General features: G+C 34.6%; 1 protein-coding gene across 2 annotated transcripts in view; it reads right to left on the reverse strand.

Moving 5' to 3' along the window:
* LOC150093565 (uncharacterized) overlaps positions 1-21,531 on the reverse strand; it is a 172,118-nt gene that overhangs the window by 83,799 nt on the left and 66,788 nt on the right. For both annotated transcript variants that reach the window (XM_090412756.1, XM_090412755.1), the window contains 3 exons: positions 18,291-18,397; positions 14,728-14,800; positions 2,164-2,268 (listed from right to left, as the gene is read on the reverse strand). In XM_090412756.1, the coding sequence (XP_090268882.1) occupies positions 2,164-2,268; positions 14,728-14,800; positions 18,291-18,397 (285 nt within the window). The remainder of the gene's footprint in view (positions 1-2,163; positions 2,269-14,727; positions 14,801-18,290; positions 18,398-21,531) is intronic.

A 21,531-nucleotide genomic window follows, 5' to 3' on the forward strand; every position in this document is an offset into this window, starting at 1 on the left:
TCCTGGAAAACGTTTTTACTACGCATTGTAATTCTTGCCAGTACAATATTACGGTTACGTTTTCTGGTGAAATAAAATTCGTTGTGACAAATGTTTCCATAACTGGAGACCACAAAATTGCTGTCCCTCGCATCCCGATTATCGTGTCTTTTTCTGGAATCGTGGGCCTTCTTTGTTTCGACTCAGCATTACGTTTGAAATTAATTCAAATAAAACTAGTATAAAGGTGCTAACTACTGTAAAAAGATTTTAAAGCTTACATTAATTCATTTACTTTTGTTAATATTTGTTCATTTTCTACAGATTTATTGCATTTAATTACAGTGATATTGTATCATCATGTCAATAAAGTATTTTATAGTGCATTTGCACATATTTTAATAAAATAGATATTTTAATAAGTGGTACCAAAAATTTTTAGTTTGGGTTTTTGTGGTGCAAGTATCAGAAAAAGGTCTGAGAACTGAACTGCTGCCTTAGGGACTTCAATGCCTTCTCTTCGTCTTACAGAATATGGTAAATTTATTGCTTTAAAATTATCGGGATACTACCTACGTTACACCAACCAACTGTTTTATTCTATAATCCGAATTTTTATATTTTGCATTTCAAGAGATAATTCTCCCTCCTGTTCTTCGTATAAAGCAAGAATTAGAACGATTTCATCTTGTTTTATACGAAGAACAGGAGGGAGAATTATCCCTTGAAATGCAGATTTTCATTTTTCATCAGATGTATAACTAGAACCAGAGTGAAATTAGTAAGGATTTCATCTACACAGGCTGCACCTCTAAAATATTCTATGTGTGATTCATCTTCTGAATCTCATTGGCCACACTGGCTCTTATATTAAAAGAAAAACAGATTCTACGATCTGTGTTTGTCTAATAACGAGATTATGGTTTTGTTTGATGATTCACCAACACACCACTGCAAGGGACGTTTCCGTTTTACACTATTATTTCCAAGAAGACATTGTTAGCCTGTTAAAATTCCCACCAATGCAGGCTATTTTGCATGGCGTAATCAGTTGTTCAAACAGATCGAAGGAACAGCAACGGGCAGTTCTATCTCACCAACCTTAGGTGACTATTTTACGAACCATCTAGAAAAACAACTCTTTGATATTTATATTTACTGAACATCATCATTTATAACAGAAGATGGTTATTATCGATAGCATGTACATGGTGCACATGTGCTGTTATGATTCCCTTTTGTTAGACGAAATGATTAAAATTAAAAGCAATTTGATGTTTAATGAATACAGCAACCTACCATCCAAAAATTATTGATTATTATCATTCTTCAATCAGATTATAATCCGATGTGAATAGAATTTCAATAGATTACCTTAAAGGTACCTCCGAATAAATATCACGGACTCTTCGTAAAATCAGTCTATACACTTCCTTTAAACCAGCTCAGAAACAGTGTGTTCCTTCGTACCATCTGCAAAGGATACACTACGATCTCTTTTATTACCATGAGCCTATCGGGCAGCCTTCTCATACCATCTTTGCTCATTTGGACAGACAAACAGTTCTATTTTGGTTAGAATCGAAGAATATAATTTTGGAATCACAATTTTGAAAACCAAAAAGTCTGGCCTTGCTCTTCATACTATTGACACTAGGCAGAGCAGAGTTCTTTGGAATCAGATAAAAAGATTCTCCATTTCGGCAAGTGAAAATTTGAATGTATTTTTCTTATAACAGCTTTTACAGTTCATTTGAACTCTAATAATGTAATCATGTACTTTAGCTGAGACCAAGACACGAGAAAGTGAACATATGCTTCATGATTCATGCTTTATAAGACCATAACTACTGAATGTAGTTACGGTCTGTCTCCCCGATGATGATCACATGATGAAATGTGTGGATGAAATATATTGGAGTCTTTGAATAAAATTCTACTTATTTTTTGGTTGAATGTGCCGTGAAAATTTTTAATTATGTTTATTACGTATTTTACATACATTTGCATAAAGATATGACAGCACTCTTGTTTACCTTTTTTTTTGCTTTTAAATCCTTTTTAAAAATTTTAATTGTAAAGTTATAACCTAATTGAATATAACAATTAGATAGGAAGAAGGAAGAACAGATTGGAAGAATTAGAAGATTGTGAAGAGAAGAGAATATTTCTTGAAATACATACCTCAACAACATTAAAAAATGTATGACAAAACACATTGGCACCTCCTTTTATAAAATAAGGAGTTTTTGGAAGTTGTGAATTCTCTCTTTTTTCCCATTGTTTCCTCTGTAAAGAACGAAAAAAATTCAAAAATAGAAAATAAAAATAACCATTTTGATTAACATCACACTCTTCCGTTATTGTTTAATTGTTTACTTAAACAATAACAAATGAAACAAATTTCCGATATTGTTTAATTTTTCTTTAATTTTAAAATATATTTTCAAAACCCTGTATTTATCATTCAGGGATACATATAAGATAGAATTCCATAACTTACTAAAATAGGTTTTGTTTGTTGAGAGAGAGAGAGAGAAAGAGAGAGAGAGAGAGAGAGAGAGAGAGAGAGTGGAGTCACAACATTTTTGTTAGCACCTTTTCCGAATACTTGCAGACTGATGGGGTGGTTTATTTCATGTGCTTACAGTTGAATATGCTTTCTACGTAAATTTCGTAACAATTTTTGTCTAAACAATTTTATATGTAACACAAAATTAATTTAGAAGTTATTTAAAAGTTATAGCAATAATTCCTTAAATAATGATATTTAGGATACCAAAATTGGAGGCACATAAATCACAGAGTCAACTGTTGCTGTAACACTTCGTCGTTTCTCTCATTAAGACTTTATGGTAAGTGTAGAAAAATATATGAGGAAATTACGTACAAATTACTAATAAGATAAAGTCTGAGATCGCACAGATTTTGTATATATCTGTGCAAAATCTGTGCACAGATTTTGTATAAAGCTAAACCTCTTCCTCTGAATATTTCTTTACCTGAATTACAAGCTCTCCGATCGTTACGCTGATCCTAAACAAATTAAATAAATTGTTAAATTGTTATATTCTTTAAATACTAATACTACTGAAAAGATGCGATTCATGATAGTCCTACACGCATTTATGGCCTTCTTAAAAGTACACAAATCGGGTCATCCATTACGTCCATTAATTGATTGCATAGGATCTGCTACTTATTATCTGGCAAAATATCTTTCATGGCTTCTAAAATATTTTATTCAAAAACCACCTCTTAAAAATAGGGAAATGTGATTTGCTAGGGAGGCAGGTGATAGATTCAGCTGTAAATAGTACTAATGCCATTAATCGCTATGAATTTGGGATTAATTGTTAGCAGAAAATTAACAGTATACAGAGTGGGGTAATTAACACACACTGGGAGATTATAAGAGGAATGGGGTGTTGCAGTGTATGTATACTAATGCTCGAAGTATTCGGAATAAATGCAAAGAATTTTTGTCATTACTTAGTACAACTTGGCCAAAAATTATGGGATTTAGTGAGACTTGGTTAACTAAGAATAATATAGTTATAGGGGTTGAATGTAAGGGGTACAGTATTTTCAGGCAGGACAGAGGTGACAGAATGTGGGAAGGGGTTTTACTAATGACAGGCGAAGCGTTACGGCCAAAAAAGGTAGAGATGCCTCAAGGTGACGGGTATGTAGAGGGCAGTTCATTCGAGGCTGTTTGGTGTGAGATAGAGATGAACAGGGCGAAATATGTAATTGGTTGTTGCTGTAATCCAAGGGGTATAAGGGAGAATGTAGATAGTATGTATTGGCAAATTAGCACGGTGAGTGATGGTCGAGTAATTATTATGAGGGATTTTAACTTTGGGGACATAGATGTGAGAAGGAATGGTCACAAGGAACAAAGGAAATGGAGTTTATACAGTTGCTAAGAGATAACTACCTGAGACAGCATGTAATAGAAGGGACAAGGGATTCTAGAGTGTTAGATCTGGTCATCACACCGGAGAACATATCAATAAGTAATTTAGTTACAATGTCTTCACTTGGGGAAAGCGATCGTGTGGTCTTGACCTGGGAGATTGTAAGATGTGCTGAATATTCTATTAAGAAGGGGTATATGTGGAATTACAAGGCTGGTGATTATGACAAGCTGAGAAGTTAGCTTTCAGCAGTGCAATGGCATGAGAATTTGAAGGGGAGAGATGTTGATGATGCATGGGAGATTGTCAAGCAGTATTTAAAGAAAGCTGTATCACACTTTATTCCCAGAGGTAGAAGGATATATCAAGTAGGAGTAAGATGGATGAATAATATTATTAAGCAAGAGTTGTAAATAAAGAAAAGGTTGTGGAGGCAGTATAAAGAAAAAGGTGATGAGTGTTCCCATGAGCAGTACAAGGTACAAGCAAAGAGAGTAACCTGTATGGTAAGGAAGCCAAAGCTAATTATGAGAGGAAGCTAGCTGATTAATCCAAAAGAAACCCTAAGGAGTTCTTTCGCTATGTGGCAAGTAAAAGGAAGAATAACCATGGAAAGATTACTTTAAAAAGTGTTGATGGTAGAGAAATAACAGAAGCAAATCAAATAGCTGAGTTGCTTAGTGATCATTTTGCAAATGTGTACCATCGTGGTTGTGATAGCGCGGTGCTGAATGAGTCATTGACTGATGAGAGTCTAGAGATAGACAAAAATAGAGATGCTTAATATATTACAGAACCTTAATGCTAACACTTACATTGGGTTGGATGGCATATCGGCCCATGTGTTACGAGAATGTGCAAGAGAATTAGCACCTACTCTAACCAGGCTGTTTAATTTAAGCCTCAGTTCTGGTAAAGTATTGGTACTTTACCAGAACTGAGTGGAAAGAGGGGGAAATAATTCCACTGCACAATTGAGGATCCAAGACTGAGGTTGCAAATTATAGACCGATCAATATATCTGGAGTGGTGCTTAAAGCTTTCGAGAAATTGGTAAAAATTAGAATTCAGGATTGGGTGGACAGCAATATGATACTTTATAATGGGCAACATGGTTTTGTGAAAGGTAGGTCTTGCCTCAGTAACTTGTTTACTTCCTATAATAAAGTAACAGAGGAGTTGGATAAAACAAATCCTTACTCAGTGATACTGCTGGACTTTGCAAAGGCATTCGACAAGATTCCACACAGAACTCTGTTGCATAAATTAGAGCAAATGGGTATGGATCCGAAGCTGGTGATTTGGATTAGGGCAGGTTGTTCAACCCGTCGATCGCGGAGCGATTTTTGGTCGATCTCTTGTGTATTCCTCCTTACTTACAAATTTAATTAAAACTGAAAACATAATATTTTATTTATCATTATTTTGTATTATTTTTAATTCGCTTAAAGTGTATTGCTATTGGTTATTTATTTTTCGTTAAAATTGTCAAATCAGTAATTTTCTTATAATTCCGGGTAAATGAATTAATTTGGATCAGTGGAAGTCAAACAGCGAGCTGAGTGAATACGATTATAAGCAAAGTGTAAAAACTCGATTGTAGCTTAAATATTAAATATTCCCAAGCACATTACATCAATTTTTTACTTAGGTTAAGCCCCATGTGAATGTTGTAAAAAATAAACTTGTTTGTCTCGGTATAGTTTGTATTAGATGTTTTTGTAAATAACTCTTTTGAAGCTAACTGTATATACTGCTTTTATAAGAATATGTTAGAGTGTTAAAAACAAAGGCAATTTTTGTCGCCGAAGCGGTACATGGCGGCATTAGAAAGATTGTTATTGAAACTAGTATGTATGAGAAAGGCTTGCAGGCTCTAAGCGTAAACATCTCCGAAGTCAGTCAGAAAGAGTTCAAACAACTTTCCGATGGCCAGCAACTTACAATCAAAAGAAAGCGGAGGAGAACAAAATGCGTGCCGAACTTGAAACGTAAGATGAAAGACTCTTACCGATTCTTTGGGGGTTGCCAAACTTCATGCGAGGTCTCAGAGGAGACCTAATAAAAAGGGACTGAAGCAAGCAGAAGGGGTCTCGGTTCCAGAATTGCAGTCAGAGAGGAGGCTGCCCAGTCCAGAGTCGCAGTCAGAGAGACTGCTCGGATCCACGTTGCTTGAGAGAGGAGTTTCTCGGTTCAAGACGTCACTAGAGAGAGAGACTACTTCTAGGCCGCAGACAAGGTTTCAAATTGCCAAAAGGAAGAGTTCCAATTGCCGGAGAAAAGTTTCCAGGCCAGGTTAATGTAGACATTCACCAGTGTGTTGCGTTTTCATTACAATTTGATGAATCAAACGACTTCACTGATATTGCTCAGTTAATGGTATTTATTCGCATGGTATTTCAAGATTATTCAAGTAAAGAAGAACTTTTGAAAATTATACCATTATTGGGAAGGACTAGGGGAGAAGACATTTTTTCGGCATTTGATGAATTTGTGAAACAACACAAACTTCCGCTTTTTAAACTTGTGTCTATTACTACTGATGGTGCTCTTGCAATGATAGGTAATAAATCAGGCTTCGTTTCATTATGTAAAAACGATGACAGATGTCCAGATTTTTTAACGTACCACTGTATTATCCACCAACAAGTACTGTGTAGTAAAAGATTAAACACAAAAGATGTTTTGGATATTACATTTAAAATTGTAAATTCTGTTCGAGGAAAAGCCCTGCAACGGCGGTTATTTAAATTACAGGCAGATGATGATAGGGAACTTCTATTGCACAATAATGTTCGCTGGCTCAGCAGAAGTCAATTTTTAGAAATAGTTCTTGTATTAATTAACGATATAAAATTTTTTCTTGATGAAAAAGAAGATATTTATCCACAATTGAGTGATAAAAGATGGTTGTTACACTTATCATTTTTAGTAGATTTCTGTACCAAATTAAACAATTTAAATTTAGAGTTAAAAGATAGAGATAAAAATTTAATTGACATGTTAAGTTCAATAAAAACTTTCCAACAATACTTACTTTTATTAAAGAAAAATATAAATGACCGCGAATTTAGACATCTCCCATATTTATTAACATTTTGTGAGCAAAATCAAAAAATGCTTCGCTATGATTTAAAAGAATTTATTCGTGAAATAGAATTAGTTGAGCAAGAAATAAATTCAAGATTTAAAGATTTTAATAAAACTGAAATGATTGTACCTTTTATCAATAATCCATTTCAAGAAAACTTCAACATCACAGAAATTTCAAATAAAATTAGTGGGCTGTTTGATATAAACCAAGCTGAAGTAGAACTTGAGATAATAAACATTCAGAATAGTTTACATTTAGAATCAATAAACAATGAAGTAATTTGGAAGTATGCACATGAAAAATTACCAATATTAACTGATATTGCGCGAAAAATTCTGCCCTGTTTCGGATCGACATACTTATCAGAATCCGCTTTTTCAAATATGACCGTCATAAAAAAATCAATTCAAAAACCAAATTACAAATGATAATTTGGATGATTGTCTATGATTGGCCACTTCTTCATATCAACTTGGCTATGAAAATATTGTGAGGTCCAAACAATGCCAAATTTCACAATAATGTTTTTTTTTTTTTTTTTTTTTTTTTTAATCAACCAGCATTTCCTGTAACTTGTGAGTTTGTAATCAATTTGTTGTTTTTTCTAACTTTGGTTTTCCAAAATAGAGAAATAAATATTTTATTCCAATATATATATATATATATATATATATATATATTTTTTTTTTTTTTTTTTTTTTTTGTATTATTGTATTGATTTTAATACAAATATTTTTGTATTAAAATAATTAACAATGAATAACTTTTTATAAGAAAAGTAGCTCGCGTAGTAAAAAAGATTGAACACCACTGGATTAGGGGATGGCTAGTGGATAGATATCAAACAGTGGTATATGGAAGAGCTGAGTCCAGGAAAAGACAAGTGACTAGTGGTGTACCTCAAGGCTCAGTGCTTAGTCCTCTATTGTTTAATTTGTACATCAGTGATATTGGGAATACTTTGAAAGGAAATATCCACTTATTTGCTGATGATGCAAAATTAGGAAGAGCGATAGTCAATTCAGATGAGATATCTTGCAGTATGACTTAAATAGGCTGACGGTATGGACTAAAGTAAATGGCTGTCAGTTTAACGTGGATAAGTGTAAGATGCTGCACTTCGGGAGAATGAGATTATATGCTGTCTACTATATTCACGGAACTGAACTGCAAGAAGTTGACGAGGCAAGGGAGTCATTGTGGACAGAGAACTTAAGTTTAAAGGGCATATTGCGAAGATTGCCAAAACATCACATCAAATTACATGGTTGTTATAGAACACACTGACAAGCAGGGATAAGGAGGTTATTGTTCCACTTTATAAGGCATTAATAAGACCGCATTTGGACTACTGTGCACAGATCTGGTCACCTGGATTTCTTGTTGATGAAGAAATGGTGGAGCGGATTCAGAGGCGAGTTACAAAGATTTGCAGGTCTGTGGGATGTTCCCTACCCGGATAGAATGAAGATCAGTGGGCTCCAAAAATTAGCTGATAGACGTAAGAGAGGAGATATGATAGAGGCATATAAATTATTAAAGGGGTTTTATAGGATTGATACTGATGACATTTTAAGACCAGCTCAGGAAGGGAGAGAGAGAACGAGAGGCCATCCCTGGAGATTATTTAAGAGTGCGTTGCCAGAAGTGGTTGTGGATGCTTCGTCTGTGAATGAATTTAAGGAGACATATGATAGGTATTGTGTAAATAATGGTTAGTGTGTCAATGTGGGGTCTCCCGCGATGAGTCTTTTGACTCCATGGAGACACCGTAATAATAATAATAATTATTATTATTATTATTTTTATTTTTTTTATGTCTCAGTATAAGTTACATACAATAATAATATTTACAGTATTTACAATAAGGATTATACAGAATTTTTTTTTTTTATGTCTCAGATGAATTGCATACATAGTTGCTGTAGTAATTATATGTATATAATATTTATAACGCATTACAAGTGTGTATAGCAGATACTTGCAACTTAGTAATTTTCTTCCTCGAAGCTTAGGAGCTTATCTGAGGAAGATAATAGATGACAGAGGGTGGTGGTTTCATGGTTGTGTTCCTATAGTGGTCACAAGCCAGGTGTTGATTTTACTGTTTGTTGGTACGTGCTTGAAAGACTTCGACTGCTATTACAGTTTAACTTTTTTTTTTTTTTGTGCAAATAGGGTTGGATTTAGACATGGTGTGTTTGTTTCTTTGTGTTCCTGTAGTGGTGGTTTTTGAGAGGGGGGTTGTCGTGGTTTGTGTGTGTGTGTATGTGTGGTGGGGGAGAGAGAAACAGGAATTGCTCTAATTTTCATTCTCGCTATAATATTTATATAGTGCCTGTTTCAGCTCTCTGTATGTTCCTAGGTTTCTGTTGTCGAACGGCAGTTTGTTTATCATGTCAGGTACGTAGAAGTTTCGGGTGGCTTTGCCGTGGTGATTGTTGTACTTATATGTTATGTAGTTTGTTGACTGTGGTCTTGTTATTTGATATATTGTTCTGGTTACTCTATATATTGGGCTGTAGTAGTGTTTTAACATGAGTGTGTAGTGGCGTAAGTGTTTCACCTTAAATATTTTGTGTTTTGTCCATGCTTCCTGCATAAGAGTGGGTTGTTCCCAGAATATCAGTTTTATCATTTTATCTTGCAACCATTGTGGCCTGTTAAGTCTGTAGTCTGCGCATGATGTGATTGCATATCTTAAAATGTTTTCACATAATGCTTTATAGATTAGTATTTTTATGTGGGTTGGGGCAATGTCTTTTAATCTGTATAGTTTGCTTGCTATTATCCTAAGCTTGGTATGTAGGTAGTTTGTATGGCTATTCCAACTTTGATCTGCATCGAAGTGAAGTCCAAGGTAGCGTGTTGTTTTCACCTGTGTGATGGTTGTGATTTTAGGTTCTGCACTTTGTGTATAGGAGGATGAATGTTTGATAGTGAGATATTTAGTTTCTATGGGCAGGGTTTGGGGGTTTTTGAATATCATTAGCTTTGTTTTTCCAGGGTTTATATATATGCCGTTTTCGGTTAACCAGTTAGTGATTTGATTGATGTCGTGTTGCATATTTTTGTAAGCGATTTTTGCAGTGATGTGAATGAATACTATGGCAGTGTCGTCTGCATACTGGAAGATTTTACTTTTTAGGGGGAGTTGGCTTATGTCGTGTGTGTATATGTTAAATAGAATGGGAGATAGGACAGCTACTTGCGGTACTCCACAGGTTACATGTACCTCTTTGATGTGTGCTGATCCTATACGTGTGATGTGCCTTCTGTTTTTCGTGTATGCTTTAAACCACTGGAGTAGACGACCTCCAATTCCGATATGGGTAAGTTTCGTTAACAAGGTTTTATGTGTTAGTGTGTCAAATGCTTTTGTTAGGTCAATGAATACCACTAATGTTATTCTGTTTTTATCCAATGCAGCGTTTATTAGATCTGTGAAATCTTCCAGGAGTGTTGCTGTTCCTTTATTTTTTTGAAAGCCATATTGTGTTTTGGGTATGATTTGAAATTTTTCAACGTATGTGGAGAGTTTCTGATATACAATGCGCTCCATGATTTGGTTTGATTACAGGCAGCGTGGCGATAGGTCTGTAATTACTTATTATGTTTCTTTTTCCCTGTTTGTGTATGGGTGTGATTAATGCAGTCTTCAGTGTTTCAGGTATGTGTCCCGTTTCGAAGATTTTATTTAACAGTTTTTGTATAACTGGAAGTAGGTCGGTTGAGTGTTTCTTGATGTCTTTTGGTCTGATTCCGTCTATCCCCGGTCCTTTGTTACGATTAATTTGTTGAATTGCCAGTGATAGTTCTTCTTTTGTTACTGTGGGGAACCACATCGACTGGGTTGCTCGTGGACCTAGTGGAGAATGTTCGTATGTGTGAGGAAAGGTTGTTTCTTGTAGCTTTTGGACAGAGTTCACGAAGTGCTGATTAAAGTTGTTTGCCAACAGTTTAAGGGATTTGGGGTCGCAGGCAAAGCTGTGTTTTATTGTTTCTGAGGCAGTGGTTATGTGTATATTGTCCAGCATTTCATTAATCAGGTGCCAAGTTTCCTTTATGTCATTCTGTGCTGTTGTTAATTTCTTGCTGTAATAGTTTCTTTTTGCCGTTCGAATCTGGGTTGTTAGGAGATTCCGTTTTCTTTTGTATTCAGCTTTTAAAGCGATATTGTTCGGTGACTTCTTAAGTTGTTTCCATAGGGCATCTTTTCTTTGTATGTCTGTTAGTATGTTGTCTGTTATCCATGGATTTTGTTTCGTTTGGGGGCGTATTTTTATTTTTGTTAATGCTTTGTTGTATATTTTGTTAAATGCAAGTTTAAGATTATTATATACAGCTTCAGCAGAGTCTAAAGATGCTATCTGCATCCAGTCTGTTTTTCTGATTTCATCGTTCACTATTGCTTCGTTTACAATGCTGTGATACTGTTTTGTAGTCTCAGTGATATTTATGGGTTCTGGTTCAGTGTGTAACTGCAATGCTGTGAAATAATGGTCTGCTAGTTTGCATGTTATGACGGCTGCTGTGTGGCTGTTTGGAGGGGCCCTTATATTTATATGATCAATGCAGGTTGAGGTTGTTGTGTTTCCGACTATCTCTTCTCGTGTATGGGGTTATGTTATATGCCGATAATAGGTCTAGGTATTGTTCTGTGTTGTTATTTATGTTCCTAATGTTTATATTAATGTCTCCTATTATTATCAAGTATTTTGAGGTGCCTACTTTCGTGGCTGAAAGCCATCTGTTTAGTTCTTCTAGGAATTTTGTGGTGCTTAAGTTGGGTGGTCTGTATATTGCGTTTAATATCAGGGAGTTTTCTTGTTTGATGTTTTTAATTTCGATGCATATGTTTTCTGCGTATTCTAATTTATAGTTTATTTCTGTTACTTCTAGTTTATGTTTGGTAAATATTATTATACCACCGCCTCGTTTTGTTTGTCTGCAGTGTTTGTGTTGTTGGAAGTGTGGCATTTGGTAGGAGGATGCCTCTTCGTTTGTCGTAGATACTTTAGTCAGTATTAAAATGTCTATTTCGTCTATATCTTCCTTCAAATAAGCTTGCAGGGTCAGCCAGTATTTTTGAATGCTTCTGATGTTGATGTGTTGAACAGATAGTTCTTTTTTGGGGATTGTCAGTTGTTTCCATTCTGATATTGATTTCAGAATGTGGCAATTATCATGTTCCGGAGTGATTACGTCTGCTTGATGGTGTGCATTCATGTTGGTTGGGGTGCTGGTCCCTCTTTACGAGTTGTCAATATTCCTTTCAATGTGACAGCCTGTTGAGGTCATTTACGGATTTTATTTCGATTGGTTTTGAGTCTTGTGTCTTTCTAAGGAATATTTTGCTGTCTCTTATCCATATAAACTGGTAATTGTTTTCTGTTTTTACTTTCCTTGCTTGGTAGAATATTTTCTGATAGTGTGAAGTAAGGTATTCAGACAAGTATATTGGGGTGTTGTCGTGGTCTCCTTTCAGATCCTTTACTACGGGATTTTTAATCCTGCTAGCTTTTATAAGTGTAGTTTTTGTTAGGCTGTTGGTGAGTCGCACTACGACAGGAGAAGGACGGATATTATTTTCTCTTTTCCTTTTTTGTGGTAACCGATGCACTGACTGGATATCTCTTGGTTCAATGGGGGAGCCGATTTTTTGGCTTAGTTGTATTACAGTGTCTGTTAGAGGTTCCATAGCTATTTCTGGGAGACCATTTATGAAGAGGTTATTTTTTGTGCTGCTGTTGGTTTGAGAGCTCGTACTGTTGATTTAGAGAGTTTAGTTCTTGCCGTAGGTCCGTTGTCTCTTTAATTAAATTATGCTGTCGTTCAGTTAGCTCTTTGGCGCAGTTTTTAATTTCTCTAACGGTCTGTAACATATCTTCTATCGAGTTATTATTAAATTTAATAAATGCCTCGTATTGGTTAAATTTTTCTGTAATTTGTGCGGTATGTTTTTTAAATAGTTCTCCAACAAAAACCATTAAACAGTCTTTTAGGTTGTAATCTATTTTCAAGTAATGCATTTAAAGATGGCTCACCTGGGTTTCCGTTGTTGTTTTCTTTGTTTTTAATTCCCTCTGTTGTTGATAGCTGTTTACTGCCTGCGGTTGTTTTCTGCGTTGGCTGTTTTCCGCCTGCGGTCGAAGGCGACGTTCCCTTGTTATCTCTGCAATGGGGACACTTCCACTCGTCACGATTTTTGTTTGATTTTCGCTGCCAGGTAGTCTCGGACAATCCTGAACATACAAAATGCATGTTTCTTTGGCAGTTCCTACATGTTACGTGGTTTTCTTCCCCCGTTAGGTCTTCTTGGCATTTGTAGCACTTCATACTTCTTGTTTGACGATCTTGCTGTATTTTCTAATATGGCGTCTTCCTTTGTTCTCTTCTCGCGTAGTTGACCAACGTATACTTCGAACTTTGAATACTTATATTTTACTTGTTACTTAACAGATACTTACAGTTTTTACATCTATATGTTCGTCTTGAAGAACGGAGTTCACTGATGTACTTTAAATTTTAATTCACAAGAAAAGATCTACTTTGCAACTTAAAATATGGGAGCATCGAAATAGCGTGCTTGTGACTGCTTGCTGCTAAGGCGCCCTCTACATTATAATAATATTATATAATAATAATAATAATAATAATAATAATAATAATAATAATAATAATAATAATAATAATAATAATAATATGAAAATTGTTTTCATCTTTAAAGAAAAAAAATTGAAGATCTTCAAGAATCTGAAATGACGGTTTCCTTTGATTCAATGATTACAAATACATCCTTTCAAGAAACGCTACAGCTATTAGAAGTGTGTTTCCCTGATGACATCGAGAAATTATTTCAATAATTGACGATATCTCGATATGTTGAAATAATTTATTATTTCAGCAGATTGAGGGTATGCGATAGGTAGTCCTATATCACTTTCTTTGGCTGATTATTTTATATAGCATTTAGAGGATCGGATTTCTAACACAATTTCTCTTCAACCTCACAGTTGGCAACGTTTTGTCGATGATATCTTTGCAATTTGGTCTCATCTAAAACAGAACTACTTCATTTATAGATAAAATTAACTCCTTTTATACCCGAATCAACTTCACTATTGAACGTCTCTTTTATTAAAAGAATTAAATAAAATAAGCCTTACTGTATTACTTAATGGATACAGCGAGACCTTGGTACAGAAAATATTTGATAATTATCATTCCCCTTCCAGACTGCAATCTGCTGTTAATAGGATCAGCATAACCTACCTTAAAGGAACATCTGAACAAATAGCAAGGACCCTTCGCAGATATAATTTGTATTCCACCTTTAAACAAGCCCTGAAGTTGTCACCTTTCTTATCCATATTAACATCAAGATTATGTATCAAAGATACATCATCACCTCTATTCTAGCCTGATGTTTGTCAAGTAACCTGTTCGCGTCATCTTTGCTACTTTAAACAGACTGGCCGTTCTGCTACTATTAGAATCGAAGAACATCAGTATTATATTAGGTATTTGGAATCTTGAGAATCCTACGCCTCTATCCTAATCGTAATCAGACAGAGTGTATACCTATCTCTAAGTTTTAGAAGTGATTGTTATTAATTGTTGATAATATTTATTTAATTAATTAAGTATACATACCCACATTTCTGTGGGTAATTATAATTAAACGTTTTATGAATGTATACAATATATTCACATAAAATAGAAAATCCTCACCGAAAATCCTACCGCGAAAAGGGTCCAAGTAAGGCTTAATCCAAGGGGACTCGTGGCACCAGGCATCACTTCCCTAGCAAAAAAAAAAAAAAATGAATTTACAGATTACTTGCATTAGTTTAGAAGATAATGTTTAGTTCACAGTTCACAGATTTTCATTTAGAGATTGCTACATTTTACCATTTTTACATTATCTGTCCTTATTTTAAATCAAATCTAAAATATAATAATAAAAAATGAATGCTTATCTTTATATATGAGGCAGATAATTTTCAATATCTAGAACAATAATAATTAAAAATAAAGATCTACGCTTTAGTCATTTTTATTTTTAGTTTAAATCAAGGATGGCGACAATTCCAAGAATTCAAAATTCTTAGAGGTATATTAATATGCCTCTATAATTATTTAAATTAAATATCTATAATTAAATTGTAGTGTAATTTGTTGCTTACATTCCAAATGAAAGGACATTCTAGAAATCAAAATCGATTTATTATTTTCTAAAGTGTATTAGGTTATGTTCCTTTAATATCAGTGAGTTAGCGATCTCATACGGAGGTAGTAGGGTTACTGTTTCTGGAAACTTGGATGATATTCTTCTGAAAAATTGGCGTTACATAGTGTATTAATGGGCGATAAGTGTCGAAGTTTATCGAGGGTGGTCTGAAACGTGTCCAGCCTCGACCATAGATGGCAAAACTATCGGCAAGAGATTTTTTCTCTAAGTTGGTACATCTGTCATAAGCATTCATGTGAAATATCAAGTAGTTTGTTCTTGATACAGCTGTCTGAAGCAAACGTTTTGTCTGTATCCCTTGAAATGGATAAAATTGAGTATCGTGCGGTTACACAATTCTTTGTAAAAGAAGCTTTAACGCCAAAATAAATTCATTTGAATTTCATAAAAGTTTATGTGCGTTCTTCTCCTTTGTTTTCGACAATTAAGAAATGGGCTTCAGATTTTAAAGGTGACCGTACCAGCCTTGCAGATGATCCACTTGAATGACGTCCAAAAAAGTGTAACACCATAAATCATTGATTAAGTGCAAGATATGACACTATATGACCGGTGAGTTAAAGTGAGTTAAATTGCTGAGACTATAGGCGTTTTTCAAAAGAACATGTAGGATATATTTTGCATGAAGAATTGCAAATGAAAACTTTGCGCAAGATGGGTGCAGGTTTTTGTTCTGTTTTTGATCTGCTCACAGCAGATCAAAAACGTACTCGCATGAAAATCTCTGAACAGTGCTTGAAACGCTTTAACAAGAATAAAACTGATTTTGTGCATCGATTTATTACTATGGAAGAGACATGGATTCACCATTACACACCAGAAACCAAACAGTAGTCAAAACAGTGGACAGAAGCCGGTGTTCAGCGCCAAAGAAAACAAAGTCGGTTTCCCGAAAGCATGACCATCAGGAATGGTCATGCTTTCGGGATGCTAAAGGCATTTTTGTAAATTAATTATCTTGAATAGGGTAAAGCAATAACAGTGGAATATTATCCTGATCTTTTAACCAGACTGGACAAAAATATTCGTGAGAAAAGACCCGGTTTGCAGAAGAAAAAAATCATCTTTCATCAGGACAATGCACCTGTCCACGAAGGGAAAATTAAGGGATCTGCATTGTAAAGTGTTATAACATCTACCATATTCCTCACATTTGGCTCCCTCTGACCTCTACCTCTTACCAGAACTAAAACTCTTCCTCCTGGTCAGCGTTTTTCTTAGAATCAAGAGGTGATTGCAGCTGTAGAGTGGTATTTTGCAGATCTTACTGAGAACCACTATAGGGACGAGATAATGGGGATGGAGCATCGCTGGAATAAAGGTATTAGTCTTAATGGATATTATGTTGAAAAATAAAAAATAGTTTTGAAATTATAAATTCGTTTTTTCATTGTTAGGCCGAAAACGTTTCAGACCATCCTCGTATATTAGATTATATACCGGATTATACACATACTGGTCACTGAATCAGAAATATTTATTTTACTTATAGGATACCGCTGTTCACTGTCACTGTCAATATCGGGCTCAGTTCACTGCTCATAGTTAGGTGAGATATGGGACTGAACAGTCTTCGTTAAATGTTTCTGTCGATTGCTGCGCACAGGGAGGTCTGTTTGTACGACGGCCTTCTCAGACGACGGCGATGTCATTCCTGAAAGACTGTTAAGCTTCTTGGTGGGTTATTTTTGCACTGATTTAATACCTGGGATATCTCACCTTTTGGTAAACTAATCAGCTCTTCAGATTTTGAAATCGTGGCTATGATACACCCCTGCACTCACAAACCTATTTCGTTTTACTTAAATTCACTTCCTTTTACTGGAGATGAATAGCTCCACATTCATCTCCTATTAAAACATTCATATACCTTGGGAATATAAAGAATTACTTTGACAAAAGATGTAATAAAGAAAATATAACATTTATTTCAAGTAAATTAAATAAAGACATACGGAAAGGATTTATAAAAGCATCTATATGGAGTGTATTCTTGTATGGTTGTGAGACTTGGCCTATAACAGCAGAAGACTGGAAAAGAATTGAAAGATTTGAAATATACTGCTGGAGAGTATTATTAGGAGTAAATTGGAGAGAAAGAAAAACGAGTTAAGAAGTTTTGCGTGAAATCAAAGAGAACCTAATATTGAAGAAGACTAACATGGAATGAAAGAAAATTACTGGGACAAGTCTATAGACATAACAAATGGATTACAATAGAAGATGAGGCATGCATTCTTAATCAAGGTGCTTAGATTACATAATAGCTAAGCACCTTGATTAAGAATTCATGTCTCATCTTCTATCCATGTCAACCGGGAATGTCCTTTATATGATGATGACAATTCGTCTCCTATGCTAATTACTCTTCCTCGCCGTATTGAAGTATTTTGCCAAAGCATACCAGTTATATCTTCCTTTGAAGTTTTTTGCGTGCTAATGTTCATCTAAAACCAGATATCCTTAAATGCATTGCCTTTCAGTTTTGCCAATGCATACCAGTACATACTAATTTTGCCAATGCATACCAATTACATCTTTCTTTGAAGATTTTTGCGTGCTAATGTTTATCTCAAACTAGATATCCTTAAATACATTGCCTTTTAGTTTTGCAATTGCATACAATTCATACTAATTTTACCAATGCATGCCAATTACATCTGTCATGTGCAACTCTATGATGTGCAAAGCTAATTTATCAAGAATAAAATATATTTAAATATTTATTTAAATATCTATAAATATCTATATATTTGATTCATATATTGTAAACTATTCCTGGAGATCCATTCAAATGATAGATCAAGTAGTGGCATCGGGAAGAAAGAAAAGTGGGACAGTTCCTTCTAGGTTGAGGTTTTCAGGATTTTAGCTTACTTGATGTATATTCTAACAATTCTTGTTTTTTCTGTTTATAACACTCATAGCGAAGTCAAATAATCCAATTGGATGATAAATGAATATATTTAATTAGGCTTCTCCATGAAGCAAAGAAGTAATAAACTTATGTGAAACAAAGGTTTTTTTTTTTTTTTCTACTTACCCAACATTTGCTTTTGATAAATATTCCGTCTCGGTTCTCAGGGGAGTGTCGAATTCATGCATTATTTCAAATTCTGTCGGTATGTCGATTGACGTAACTGGACGAGCCTATAATTCAAGAAATATTCTCGATGTGATATCAGTTTCATTTCAAATTCATACAACAGAACGGTAGTTTCACACATAGCAGAAAGACAAAGTATGCGTGAGTAGATATGTGGTTGACGATTTTGCTCTTGCCCAGAGAGAAAGAGAGAGAAAGAATAGGTAGGGTGAAATGATCATAATTTCTAAAATTTTAACTGGTAAGAAATAGTCTCAATGTTAGGAAAAAATCAAGTTCTAAGGTTACAAACTGAAGATATCGGTGTCAAAATAACATCGTTTAATATAAAGACTGAAAACAAAAAACATTCAGTTCAGGATGTGGGGGTATAAAGACACAGTGGGGGCATGCAATTTACCAAGCCTCTGAGAGAGGAGTATGATACACATAAATCAGTAATGTGTTACTCTGAAAGATATTTTTCATAGAACTGGAGAGGGGGAACAAGGCCTCTTTTTCGCCCTCCTCGTTCTTTGTAAACTGTATAAGTAGGATGCGAGGAGGTTCTTTGCATGGGTTGAGCAAAATGTGCGATGAATGCAGATACGTTCGATGAGTCTCAGTATGCAAATGGGCAGAATACCGTATAGACTGAAAACAAAAAACATTCAGTTCAGCAATGATGAGCTTTTAGTTGATGATTTGATGAGCTGATAATTTGTCGAATTGATGAGCTTTTAGTGCGATAGTGTGTGCTTCTCGCAATGAATCTTTTGACTCCATATAAGTCTGGTATTTGATAATAATAATAATAATAATAATAATAATAATAATAATAATAATAATAATAATAATAATAATAATAATCTACAAGAAGTCGGCTTTGGTGTAAAATTTGTCTTCTTATGAAGGACTCTGGTTTAATGAAGGCAGCACATTCCACAAGATCATATTTTGTTCATTTTCATACAATTTCATGAAGGAGATGTTCTGGATTGTAAAAGCAATTTTAATCCATAGGAGTAAGAAAATTAGCATCTACCTGGATTTCAATTTAGGACGTTTGTTTTCTTTGGGTCAAGCAAGGATTAATATTTTATTGTTAAAGGCTCATTGAAACCATTTGCTAAGAATGTGACTTAACTTTCTGTAATTGTTGAAGCATGTAGTAAGGCATTCGTAGAACACAAAGCGTGGACATGCTGCACTGCAGTTTTCATGGCAACTTTTTTTTTCTGAAACGGAGGATGGTGAAGGCGATGTATGGATATATTGCCTTGTATGTGTTTTCTTATGAAGTACAAATATCTCAAGACTTCTATCTCGTCGATGAAGAATCAATATATCTAAAAACAAGGCAAAATATCTTAATAAGAACATGTCAGATAACTAACGATGTAACATGTAAGCACAATAATCTTTATTGTTCTTACATATTGTGCTTCAGTGACCCATGATTATTACATTTCTCTCTCTCTCTCTCTCTCTCTGTGTGTGTGTGTGTGTGTGTGTGTGTGTGTGTGTGTGTGTGTGTGTGTGTGTGTGTGTGTGTGTGTGTGTGTGTGTGTGTGTGTGTGTGTGTGTGTGTGTGTGTGTGTGTGTGTGTGTGTGTGTGTGTGTGTGTGTGTGTGTGTGTGTGTGTGTGTGTGTGTGTGTGTGTGTGTGTGTGTGGTGCGTGCGTGCGTGTGCGTGCATGTGTTTCCCATGCTAATGCAGTGATATATACCTGAACTACTGAACATAGTTACAAAACCAACAATAAACAATAACTAATAAACGTGTTCCTGAGATAACTATAAAACAATTTTCGAAGAGGCACCTTACACCTCATCCAAAATGAATGTTAATAAAAACAAGAAAAAGATGTATTTATCTTACTAGTATCGTAAATACAGAATTCTAAATATGAATGAATTGTAAATGCATATTTATGTGAGCAACGTTTAATCCTAATTAGTACTGAAATTAAACATTAGAATTCCATCTACATTATATACACAGCACAATATTACAATATGGAACATATAACCTGTGTATGTGTATGTATTTGCACCTATGTACACATGTACATTTTATAAATGGTATGCAGGAAGTTTGATTGATCCATAAACAAATTGTTATCCAGAGTATTATTATTGTAGAAGTCTTCATGTAACCATGTTGTTTCCTCTTATTCACATATAATTCAGTTCGATCATTAAGCACTAGAATCTCAGCTAGCACTTGTTTGTAACTGAACCTGATTTTCCTGCACTCAAATAGAATTAATGAGGTTTTTTTATGTGAGATTCCAGCTTTTCTTTGCAAACTGATAAGTTGCGGTCCTTCAGTTTATTTGTGGAGGAGGGGCATGTGAGGAATTGCGAACATTTCCACAACAGTTTGATCGATCAAATGAGAAACCCCAAGGATTATTTAAATCACATTTGTTTAGCAGAGGTCATATTAGAAGGCAGGTCTCTTCTTGATTTGCTGGACCTTGGAAGGTTGAGTCAGTTTATCTTGTGGCAAAGTGTGTAGCATTTTATCACAATTCAGATATTTGGATGTCGATTTTTTTTAAGGCACCCTTTCTTTTAATTTTAGTTGTAGATCAAATTATCTTCTGAATTAAATTCTAATAATTGTCTTATTAAGAGGTGTGGTGCTCGAATCAAGGTGTTTATCATTAATCATGATAAACAATTATAATGATTAATGATGAATTTGATTGGAAAACATGTTCACGCGCGCGTACACACACAGTGTTGTGCGTGTGTTCAAAGGATATTATTTTAATCAAATTATTTTAATATTACTGCATTTCATTGGAAATGTTACACTGATTGGAGATTATCGTATTTTTAGTTGAATATATTGTGGGGCGACTGCGATGAAGTTCTGTTATTGCGATTAAGACTCTTTTTACTCTTTCGCTTTCTGATGGCTTCCAGTTGGATACTGTTGTTGTAGAGCTCTTTTACAATCCTTTTGGATACGTTAACTAAACATGTTTACATGTATGTGTTTTATCTACAAGACCACTATTCCTTACTTGAGAGTTATAAAAAGTGAATTAAATTCCGATAATTGTCATATTAAGAGGTGTTACGGTGCTCGAATCAATGTGTTTATCATTAATCATGATAAACAATTATAATGATTAATTTGACCAAATATTTGTACATATTAATAATTAATATTAATTAATTAATTA

This window comes from Typopeltis vanoorti, chromosome 23 (assembly GCF_054136105.1).
Source record: "Typopeltis vanoorti isolate ZY-2024b chromosome 23, IOZ_Tvanoo_1.0, whole genome shotgun sequence".
Taxonomy (NCBI): domain Eukaryota; kingdom Metazoa; phylum Arthropoda; class Arachnida; order Uropygi; family Thelyphonidae; genus Typopeltis; species Typopeltis vanoorti.